The following is a 12,500-nucleotide window of genomic DNA, read 5'->3' on the forward strand; positions in this document are numbered from 1 at the left end:
CTCTTTCCCAGCGTCTTGTCGCTTCCATTTCGTTTGTTTGCTTTTTTTTTCCTCTTGTTTTTTCAATTTAACTAGTCACATACAGGTGATACGGTTGAATTAATAGTCACCGTTTCCATAGCAACGATAGCATACAGTAAAGACTACAAAGAGAGAGTAAAAAAGAAACCGGTATTGAAGAAAAAATAGGACTGGAGAAAATATCTCCATCAGCAAGGTAAAGTACTTCTCATAAACTCAATATTTCATTTATTGCTGCCATACTCCACAACTTCCGTTTAAATATTACGTTCGGGGTCAGTATTTTCGCATTTTAGCGTTTTTATCAATTTGGCCATAGATCTCTCATGAAAGTAAAAGAAATTAGAATGTCAGAGCGAGTGATACATAAAACTCTTTTAGATTCACTTGGTCTTCTTACATGACTGTTCAAGAAATACCGATTTTACCTAACGTTAAATTTCTCCAAGATCATCAATTCATGAAAAAAGAGGGACAAAAGCAGATTTAATTGTCCATGGAAACAAATGTGTAGAGAGTTGGATCTTGCTTCAGCTTGGGGGAGAACATTTTTCTGATACAAAATATTGAAAAGTAGCGTGGAATTAGGTTCTGTAGTATGGAATAAAATGACAAAAGAGTGACTTCAGTCGTCACCTCTCTTTCCAGTTTTCCGCTTTCCAAATATTCCTCACATAGTAAACTAAAGCAGGGAAGTCAAGGTGTATTTAAGAACTCACGAACAGTGAATGTAAATTGTGTGTAACAAAAAAGGATTTTACACTGAGCGAAATTGATTTGCTATTCGATGATATGGGATCGATCACTGAAGACAAACCTTACCATCATTTTAGATGACAGGTGTGGGCTCCAATTATATTACTCCAAAAATGTATCAATAATTCGTGTTGCGTCCGATTCCTCTCACGTTTTTTGTACATAAATACCGTTTTCTCCTTTAGCAAAAAATTCTTTGCGAACGGCTTGGAGACAGAAAAACAGCTCAAACCATTTCGCGACATTTTTTGGGGAAATGGGATGTGCTTGTTTTGTGGGTACTCAAAACCTCGCGACCTTTGAGCTTAAGTGGTATTTTTTACAGGAAAGCTTATTTTCTTAGCTTTAAAATGAGATATTCTTTAAATATAAACGCAAATTGTTTCGGGAAAAAAAAAAATTGGGAAAATGCTTTGTATTTTTCGCGTGAAACTTGTAAGGAGAAGAGATAAATATTTAGACCCCCGCAAAAGAATGTTGCCGTCAAGTTTAAATTATTAATCTCTTTCAGTTCTGTAAATTATGAGTTTTTCGAGCAGTTAGTAAATATTTACCGATGGCTAAAATGAATCCTATGAGTTGATGACAAGGATGCCGTTTGAAATTGTAAAGACAGCGTTAAACAATGTATTGACAATTCAGAAATGCGGATAAAATTCTTTTAACGCTCAAAAATCGCTCCCTGCTGTCAATGGGTTAACCAGTCAAAAACAGGTGATGTGGTTGAAGTATAGTCGTCGTTTATAATAATAATAATAATAATAATAATAATAATAATAATAATAATAATAATATTTACAGAGGATATCACCAAGCTAACACTAAATTAATTAGGGTGGTCCTCTATCTACAGAACTACAATTACTGTGCGGAATAAGAACTAAAGCGTACAAAAAAAAAAGATTACAAAGATAAAAAAATAGAAGAATAAATGTATATACTAGAATATAATAATTACAGAATATATAAGTTACAAATATATTAATTACAAACAATTCTGTCCACATATTTTTTAAACTTTTCTAGGCTATTGTCTCTAGCGCCCACAGATAAACCGTTCCAAGTTGTTACTCCCCTGTACAGGAAAGACCTTTGTCCTGTCTTAGAAGATTGCTTAGGTATAAACAGGTTTCCACTTGCGGCAGATCTTGTGTTAATTTGATGTTTATCTTTAACATACTCAAACCTATTATGTAAATAATTAGGGGATTTATTAATGGTCGTTTCTATAGCAACGATAACATACACCGAAAGGGAAGTGCTTTGAGAATATCAGCAGTAAAGACTACAAAAAAAGACTAAAAAGCAAACGGGTATTGAAGAGAAAAAAGGGAGAAAAAAATCGCGAAAAAATATTTTTGTATTCGACTGATCACCATTGTATTTTTCGCAGAATTATGTCATTTTATGATAAACAACTTGTAGAAAATATCTGAAAACGTGTTATTTTTGATGTGGTATTTGAATGTTATGAATTCGGCAAAGATCAGACGGTCATATTGTGGTTGTGAGTTGCAGTTACATTTGGCGCTCTTAAAACTGCGCGTTACGTTTTTTTTTTTATTTCAAAGAATCACAGAAGGGACACCGCATATTCTAAAGGTTATAGTCTTAATTGCAAGGGCGTAGCCAGGAGGGGGTCCTTTGGAATATTTTTGCGCAAATTTTGGTACTTACCGTCATTTTTGAATATATTTTTTTTACGGAAAAGCCTATTTTATGACCTTTAAAATGAGATATTTTAAGGGCCGATTTACACGATACGATTTTGTCGCACGCGACAAGCTCACCTCAGGCCTACGATATGACTTAAGACTATTTACACACGCACGACATCATTTCACAAATCGCGTGCAATTCGCCTCCGGAGGACTGGGGATATCAACAAACAAAAAATGGCCGATGTCCGACAAATTTCAGCCGCAGTCGTTGTGGCTATAATTTGTAAGAGAAGAAAGAGGAAAAGAAAGGCGAAGGAAATGTGGGAAAGAGAATGGTTTAGGAGAAGATCTGAGCGAGGGGTTTAGGCAGTTGTTGGAGGAGCTAAGGCTTGAAGACGAGGAGAATTACAGGAGATACTTACGGATGGACACGAAAACATTCCAGGTGAGGTTGTAAATGGTTTTCCTTATCTAATAAACAAGTACGGTACACGTTTTGGCGCTTTTTTTTTTTTTTCTTAACCGTGGGAGTCACTTCCGATAACTAGTTTACAGGAAAACGCAAAATCCTTTTTTTGTTTGTTCGGGTATGTGATATCTGAGATTTTGGTTTTTGGTCCTCAAGGTTGATTACTTCAAATGCCCAAGTGCCCCAGAGGAGTGGTTGAAAATAGCACAGCTATTTCATGATTGTTGGCAGTTGCCTCATTGCATTGGTGCTGCAGATGGAAAACATGTACGTATCCTCCACCCACGCAACACTGGATCTGAATTTTATAATTACAAGGGCTTCTTTAGTGTTGTGTTGCTGGCAGTTGTGGATGCAGATTACAAATTTATATTTGCTGATGTAGGATGCCAAGGTAGAATAAGTGAATAAGTGGTGTGCTTAGAAACAGTCTGTTTTGGAAAACCCAAGTCAATGGCTCTCTTGGCTTACCCCAGCCCAGATTGCTTCCTGAGTCAACAGACAAATCTTTTGATGGCAGTTACACTAACAAGCCAGTATCTTTTTATCTAGCTGGAGATGATGCCTTTCCACTAGAGAATAACATAATGAAGCCTTATTCACAAAGAAATCTCTCAAAAGAGAAAAGGATCTTCAATTACAGGCTTTCTAGAGCACAACGCATCGGTGAAAATGCTTTTGGCATTTTGTCAAGCAGGTTAAGGGTATTTTCTACTGTTATGAGTGCAAAGCCAGAGAGTGCTATCAAAATTGTCCCGTGTGCAATAACTCTACACAACTTTCTAAGATCAAGAGTTCCAGAAAAGTATATCCCCACTGGGGCCCTTGACATGGAGCACTCTAATGGTGTGGTAACAGAAGGTTCCTGGAGGCGTGAGATTGCTACAGCCCCTTTTGCAAGTGTCCCAAATTCTCGAAAGGGAAGGCAACCAAGGAAGGCAGAGGAGATGAGGGAACAATTATGTGACTACCTCAATGGTCCAGGCCAATTAGTTCCATGGCAGTGGAATGTCTTAATTTAAATTTTAAAACAGCATGGAAATTGCAACAAATTTCATTCCATCGTGACAGATGTAAACAATGATGATTATTGTTTTTCTTGCTTTGAAACATAGAGGCATTTATCCGTATCTTAAACGGAACAGTCAGTTACATGAGGAAGATTAAGTATTTCATTAAACAGTGTCACTTAAAATATGCCATAATAACAAGGAATGTCATTGACTCCATAAACAGAGTTTAATTTAGTTGGGTGTTACAACTTATGATATTTTTATGCACAAACAATACTTACATTCAAGTACAATAAATAATTCAGTGTACTACTTACATTTCCTCAGATTGAATTGGACATTTTCTTTTTACTTTTATGAATATATTTTTCTCTCATGTATAAAGTTATACAACAATAATCTTAAGTTTATACAATTACTGTAAGTAATGGTGTTCATAAAAGTTTTCAGTTATAACAATGGAAATTCTGGGTAAGGCCAAACTCTGACACCCTGCGGTGAATAGTCCAGCGCGAGACGAGTATGTCCTCCCAGGTAAAACCCAAAGAACGGAGCTCGAACAATGTCTCCTCCTTTATGTCAAATTTTGGCCTTCCAACCTGCCTGGTGTCTACTCTATTTGGTGAATTTAGTGAAAAAACGGCAACTTGTGAACATCTTGTTCGACTTGGAAATTCACACATACGATGGCAGTCCCAAAGCATAGTCTTATTACTTGGGGATTTGTAATTTTCCTTGCCATTTCCAGAACTGCTTCCTTGTTAGTTTCTGATACAAAGTGAGATACATTTTGCAAAGCTCAAACTGCATTTTCCAAAAGAATAGTCACGTTTTCCGTTATTGCGATGTCATTCGTTGACCGATGTGGCTCATATTCACTTAATAACTCATCTAAATCTGTAAAAAATAAACTCCATTGGCTATTTGTATAATTTTGATCAGCATGTGTTACCTCACGATCACTGCCGTCCGTCATCTTGCTAAGCGACAAATGTAATTCTCCCCAGACTCTCTCGGTAGAAACGGGCCAGCTCGGACCCAATTTGTTGACACGAATCTTGAGTCGTTGATCTTGACAGGTTTTAGGTAGTTGAAAATTGGATATGAGCAAGTGTTTATCCAGCAGCAAAAAAACTTTTTGCGTTGAATTTTGCTGTTGATTTTAAGACTCGTTACAATCAGGAGCCCATCTGTTACGATGTTGAAATTGTGAAGTTGATGGAGTTCATGTTGAGAGGAAATTGTTGAATTAAAAATAAAGTTGTTGAAGTTGACAGGTAAACATTGTTGACGTTGAAATAGATTTGTTGAGTTAAGTATCAAGTTGTTGGTTTTGATATGAATTTTTATTGTTGAATTTTGCTACAATTTGCTACCATAACTGAACGTTGCAATTTGGGTAACTTTTCAAGAGAGTTCTTAGTCTGTCTCTAACTACGATCAAGTTGCAAAGTGATGATTATACTTGAGAGAAAGTTGTTTGTGCGTACCGTAATTCAGTTTATTACACATAACATGAGACTAATTTTATTCCATAAAGCTAATTTCTACAAATCTATACGCTTTATTTTCACAAGTGGAAATGGCTTATACAGCCAATCAGAATGGCGTACAGCTATTTCACATGTGGAAGTATAGCCAATCAACGATAGCATAAAGGCGTTTCCATGCTAATCACTCGTGCATCTCGTGCAAATCGTACTTTGTTATTGAATGAAATTAAATTTGCATTTGGTTCTATTGTTAGTGAGTTTTTGTTTCTAATTTGCGTTCAGAAAACTATTTCAATGAAAATTCTCGTCTTATGTGTAATAAACAGTTCACAACTCGTGAATAAAACCCCGTACGCCGCACTTTCTATGGCGTAAACTATATTTAACCGATATTTACGATCCATTTTACAAGCAACATTGAAGAAAGACTTACCGATATCTCATTCTCGGTTCATGAGCACTGCTAGTCGGACTTTCCAGCTGCGAGGATTTCAAGATGGAAAGTCCGACTTGCAGTGTAAAATTAAAGAAACGCTATTAATCAGTGACTTAAAGCCCTCTCTTAATGAAAACATTGGTAGGGAGAAGCTTTTTCTTTATTAATTTCTTCCGGAAGTATCAACTACCGGAAGTTACGATTTTGTTATCACACTTTTTAGCTAGTCACCAGTGCCTCGCTCTAGTTTTTAAAATTTTGTGTAACAGTTTTAACCGTCACTTCTGATGATGTATGTTGCAACATACGAAACGTGAAGTATAAAATGAAAATGTTTGTAACCGCTATTTGTTTTCTTTTACTGCTGAAATTGAAATGGCCAAAGGACAAAAGCATTTATGACGTTGCATTATCAAATTGAGTGATGAGCTGAATTGAGAAAAGAAAAAATCGATAATTAATTACCTGGAAACAAATATCGTTTCAGTTATTATCGAGTCACTTTCGAAGGCACCCTGCGAGCAGAGCCTCCTTTTGTCTTTTTCTTTACTGAGGAGGAGAAAAGTAGGCTCTGCCCGAATCGCGTCAACTCTTTGAAGCCGCCGCAGGCCGAACTTCTGGACTAGTCAATCTTGTTTTCTCTCGTCAAACCGGTTTTTTCAGTGCGAGCGTCCGTTTTTTGACAAAACCGATGGTTATAATTGAGCCCGATGTACCATAAGATGGCGGCGAGATCTGGCATAGTAGGCTTGGGTTCGAGACTGTACCCTGGCAACATGCAGCGCATATTCAATAAAGATCTTATTCGATTCATGCAGAGCCTTTTTCGAGAACGCCAAAATCGAGCAAGCAAAAGAAAGGCTCTGCTAGCAGGGTGTTTCGAAGGCAGCAATAAAAACTTACCGGATTATGTTACCCATACCAAATAGATAGCAAGGAACCGAAACCATCAATGCACTTATATGTCAGAACTGCTAGTGATTAGAAAAAGATCTAGTTTATAGGTCTGCATTTTTAATCTCTTTTTAGTTGTCTGGAAAACGCTTTACAGCTGTTATCGCAAAAGAAATGAAAACGCCGTCATTGCTCTTGATTTGTGTTGCCATTTGTCAAATTGTCGATGAAACAAAGTCTCAACAATGTCCTGCATTTGGATCTGAGGAGTCCATCTTGGGATGGATGTTGCAAGGGCACATCTATCAAACAATGACGGCCAATATTGGTCTGGATTGCCTTGCTGTCTGCCTGAAGGATGATCGATGCCAAAGCTTCAACTTTGTGATGTCTCTCCATAAGTGCGAATTCAGTGATCGCACCAAGGAAGCCAGACCTGAGGATTTTATTCCAGATGCAGACAGATATTACTTCAGAAAATACATAAACAGAGGTAAGTGGACTTTAACAAGCTAGGTTTGTTGCATGGAAAAGACTCCTCAAAGAAGAATAAAGAAATAATACTAGTATCTCAATTTCAGTCCCACTAGGCTCCATCTCTGAACTAGCAGCCGAGTCCTGCAAGGAAATTAAGATGAGTGAAGGAAGATCACCCAACGGCAAATACTGGATGTCTTCAATAAAGCCAGGGATTCCAGTTCTTGCATTTTGCGATATGAAAACTGAAGGTGAGATCTGATAACTTCACACTTCTGTAATTAATCTTCTTCTCCATGTTCTTCTTCATCTCCATTAGCTATATCCTAACGTCAGGATTTATGTAAATCACCATCTTCATCTCCATTTCGAACCCCATCTTCATTCACTTCACCTACATCAATGATCCACATCTTAAAGCTCAACCAATTACATATTTATAGCCCTCATATTTTTATCTGGCTCCATTTCCATCTTCATCTGCATCTCCATCTCCCTCATCTTTTTAACTTCCCTTTTCTTCTCTTAACCTCATCCGTGTACCCTTTTTCTCCTGCAATCCTTTAACTGTCTCGTTCTCCACCACTTTATCTTATTCCACGTTTTCTTGGTTCCCTCGAAGCAAAACTACCTCTGCCTTTTCGGTTGCCTTATCCTGTTGGACTTGAAGCAAAATTATGCAGCGGGTTTGGAGATGGACTACATGCTAATCGTGGTTAAAGTTGTTCCTTTATGTTGTAGATGTTAATGAATGCACTGCTTCTTCACCTGTGTGTCATGTAAATGCTACATGCAACAACACCCTTGGCTCCTACCAGTGCACTTGCAAACCCGGATACGCTGGAGACGGAAACACTTGCAAAGGTAACTTAAAGCCCAACCGAGGAAGTTCAAACAAGCATTTTCGAAAAATAAGAAGGTAGTAGCTTTGCACGCAAAAGAGAGAGAGAGAGAGAGAGAGAGAGAGAGAGAGAGAGAGAGAGAGAGAGAGAGAGAGAGAGAGAGAGAGAGAGAGAGAGAGAGAGAGAGAGAGAGAGAGAGAGAGGGAGAGAGAGAGAGATCGTTTCCCGTACTTCCCGGTTCCTTTAGTGTTTTTGTTGCAGATAGGCACGTATTATGTGCCGAAAATTTATTAGACTGAAATCAATGCTGATAAAACTCAAGTCGAACCAGGGAAGAGCCTTGTCGCCGAGAAATCCGGAAAATCCGCGTTTACCGTGCATGCCGAAAAATGATTGAAATGACATCAATGGCATCAAGGAATGACCGCTGATAATACTCAAGCCGAACCAGGGAAAAGCCTTGTGTCCGGGAAATCCGGAAAATCCGCCTTTTCCGTGCCTGCCGAAAAGTTCTTAGAATGAAATCAAATAATAATAATAATAATAATAATAATAATAATAATAATAATAATAATAATAACAATAATAATAATAATTATAATGAATGAAATCAAAGGCATTAAGGAATGACCGCTGATAAAACTCAAGCCGAACCAGGGAAGAGCCTTGTGTCCGGGAAATCCGGAAAATCCGTCTTTTCCGTGCATGCCGAAAAGTTCTTAGAATGAAATCAAATAATAATAATAATAATAATAATAATAATAATAATAATAATAATAATAATAATAATAAAGTCAAAGCCATTAAGGAATGACCGCTGATAAAACTCAAGCCGAACCAGGGAAGAAGCTTGTGTCCGGGAAATCCGGAAAATCCGTGTTCTCCGTGCATGCCGAAAAGTTCTTAGAATGAAATCAAATAATAATAATAATAATAATAATAATAATAATAATAAGAAATGAAATCAAAGGCATTAAGGAATGACCGCTGATAAAACTCAACCCGAACCAGGGAAGAGCCTTGTGTCCGGGAAATCCGGAAAATCCGCCTTTTCCGTGCATGCCGAAAAGTTCTTAGAATGAAATCAAATAATAATAATAATAATAATAATAATAATAATAATAATAATAATAATAAATGAAATCAAAGGCATTAAGGAATGACCGCTGATAAAACTCAAGCCGAACCAGGGAAGAAGCTTGTGTCCGGGAAATCCGGAAAATCCGTCTTTTCCGTGCATGCCAAAAAAGTGATTGCACTGAAATCAATGGAATTAAGAATTCACTGCTGATAAAACTCAAGTCGAACCAGGGAAGAGCCTTCTCACCGGGAAATCCGGAAAATCCGTCTTTTCCGTGCATGCCAAAAAGTTATTCACACCACAGGTAAACAATTTTGGTGATTACGGAAAATACGGATTTTACGGATTTCCCGGAGATATGAATATTTAATGATTAAACTTGCAGTAACGACTGACTGCTGTCTGTGACAAACTTTTACTTGACCACGGAAAATACGGATTTCACGGATTTCCCGGAGATATGAATATTTAATGATTAAACTTGCAGTAACGACTGACTGCTGTCTGTCACAAACTTTTACTTGACCACGGAAAAGACGGATTTCACGGATTTCCCGGAGATATGAATATTTTATATATTCTAATATAATATATTACTTCTCTTTTTTTCTGTAAGTATCTATATATATATATATATATATATATATATATAGATACTTACAGAAAAAAAGAGAAGTAATATATTATATTAGAATATATTAAATATTCATATCTCCGGGAAATCCGTAAAATCCGTATTTTCCGTAATCACCAAAATTGTTTACCTGTGGTGTGAATAACTTTTTGGCATGCACGGAAAAGACGGATTTTCCGGATTTCCCGGTGAGAAGGCTCTTCTCTGGTTCAGCTTGAGTTCTGTCAACGGTGTTTCCTTAATAACATTGATTTCAGTCCAATGACTTTTTGGCATGCACGGAAAAGGCGGATTTTCCGGATTTCCCGGGCACAAGGCTCTTCCCTGGTTCGGCTTGAGTTTTATCAGCGGTCATTCCTTAATGCCTTTGATTTCATTCATTATTATTATGATTATTATTATTATTATTTGATTTCATTCTAAGAACTTTTCGGCAGACACGGAAAAGGCGGATTTTCCGGATTTCCCGGACACAAGGCTCTTCCCTGGTTCGGGTTGAGTTTTATCAGCGGTCATTCCTTAATGCCTTTGATTTCATTATTATTATTATTATTATTATTATTATTATTATTATTATTATTTTTATTATTATTATTATTATTATTTGATTTCATTCTAAGAACTTTTCGGCAGACACGGAAAAGGCGGATTTTCCGGATTTCCCGGACACAAGCTTCGTCCCTGGTTCGGCTTGAGTTTTATCAGCGGTCATTCCTTAATGCCTTTGATTTCATTATTATTATTATTATTATTATTATTATTATTATTATTTGATTTCATTCTAAGAACTTTTCGGCATGCACGGAAAACACGGATTTTCCGGATTTCCCGGACACAAGCTTCGTCCCTGGTTCGGCTTGAGTTTTATCAGCGGTCATTCCTTAATGCCTTTGATTTCATTATTATTATTATTATTATTATTATTATTATTATTATTATTATTATTTGATTTCAGTCTAAGAACTTTTCGGCATTCACGGAAAACACGGATTTTCCGGATTTCCCGGACACAAGCTTCGTTCCTGGTTCGGCTTGAGTTTTATCAGCGGTCATTCCTTAATGCCTTTGATTTCATTATTATTATTATTATTATTATTATTATTATTATTATTATTATTATTATTTGATTTCATTCTAAGAACTTTTCGGCATGCACGGAAAACACGGATTTTCCGGATTTCCCGGACACAAGCTTCGTCCCTGGTTCGGCTTGAGTTTTATCAGCGGTCATTCCTTAATGCCTTTGATTTCATTATAATAATAATAATAATAATAATAATAATAATAATACTCATAATAATAATAATAATAATAATAATTATTATTATTATTATTTGATTTCATTCTAAGAACTTTTCGGCATGCACGGAAAACACGGATTTTCCGGATTTCCGGACACAAGCTTCGTCCCTGGTTCGGCTTGAGTTTTATCAGCGGTCATTCCCTAATGCCTTTGATTTCATTATAATAATAATAATAATAATAATAATAATTATTATTATTATTATTATTATTATTTGATTTCATTCTAAGAACGTTTCGGCATGCACGGAAAACACGGATTTTCCGGATTTCCCGGACACAAGGCCTTTCACTGGTTCGGCTTGAGTTCTGTCAACGGTGTTTCCTTAATAACATTGATTTCAGTCCAATGACTTTTTGGCATGCACGGAAAAGGCGGATTTTCCAGATTTCCCGGACACGTGGTGCTTCACTGGTTTAGCTTAATTTTTGGGCTCATCCTCGGTGTAAAAATCTGTGAAACTCACAGATGACGTAGCACAAAGGAAAACAAAAGAGCAAAAAAACATCAAACAATAACCTAACCCTACCACGAGCTAACAAAACAAAGAAAGAGTTTCACAGGTTTTTACACCGAGGTAATGAAACCCAATTTTTGCAGCAAAGAAGCAGAAATACACAAGATTTTAGTCAACCAAATTTTCAACATACGCAGAAAAGGACGGTTTTTGCGGACACAGTTACTTGTTAGTGGCTTGTTAGAACGAATAGTGTAACTCATTTTAATTGATGACAGAAATTTTGCTCTTTTGCATCGATGTCGTCTTCGTTGCCAGAGATCTGTTAACTTTTCAATATCCAGTAACACGTTGCTAAGATTACAAGCATGTGTCACTCAGCCTGATCTCAGTGACGTGAACAAAGGAGGAAGGATTGCCATAAGCAACATCCTAAATGCATTCCTGCTAAAATTTAGTCCTAAATCACTGCACAAAATGTGTCAGGTTTCCCGGTTGTTTCTGTGAATTATTGTCAACAAAGAGAGCTATTACCCGTTTAGGATAACAGCCTTGATTGCATTGTTTGTGCTTTGGATTTCCTTGATTAGATGGCGAGTTTATCTCGGAAAAGTGTTAAATCGCAAAAACCATGCTGGGTCAACAGGAGTGGCTCGACTGAGTAAACAAGCCAAGCGATCGTATCGATGTTGTGTTTCATTGACTTGATCTGTTATTTCTTTGGGTTTCCCGTGGGAAACACCATCATTGTGTGGGATTGGTAGTCAAACGTACTTAAGGTACAAAAATAGAAACGCCCCTTTTCACACCCATTCGACAGTTACATGATGTGTGACACCTATTTGACGACAAGTTGCAAGTGAACACATGACAAAGAAATAGTAAACTCTCGTGCATCGTTAATCATTATTATCACGGGCAGCGCTTTCAAATTTATTCGTCAACATTTCACTGCTTTGATCC

General features: G+C 36.9%; 2 protein-coding genes across 3 annotated transcripts in view; one reads left to right on the forward strand and one right to left on the reverse strand.

Moving 5' to 3' along the window:
- The window catches only part of LOC138004092 (uncharacterized), an 888,878-nt gene that overhangs the window by 86,499 nt on the left and 789,879 nt on the right, over nt 1–12,500 (reverse strand). The gene's annotated exons all lie outside the window — the stretch shown is intronic.
- LOC138004130 (uncharacterized) overlaps nt 1–12,500 on the forward strand; it is a 50,765-nt gene that overhangs the window by 15,910 nt on the left and 22,355 nt on the right. For both annotated transcript variants that reach the window (XM_068850559.1, XM_068850558.1), the window contains 3 exons: nt 6,879–7,236; nt 7,325–7,471; nt 7,962–8,084. In XM_068850559.1, coding sequence (XP_068706660.1) covers nt 6,918–7,236; nt 7,325–7,471; nt 7,962–8,084 — 589 coding nt within the window. In that variant the 5' untranslated portion in view covers nt 6,879–6,917. The remainder of the gene's footprint in view (nt 1–6,878; nt 7,237–7,324; nt 7,472–7,961; nt 8,085–12,500) is intronic.

The sequence above is a fragment of the Montipora foliosa genome, chromosome 5, assembly GCF_036669935.1.
Source record: "Montipora foliosa isolate CH-2021 chromosome 5, ASM3666993v2, whole genome shotgun sequence".
NCBI lineage: Eukaryota > Metazoa > Cnidaria > Anthozoa > Scleractinia > Acroporidae > Montipora > Montipora foliosa.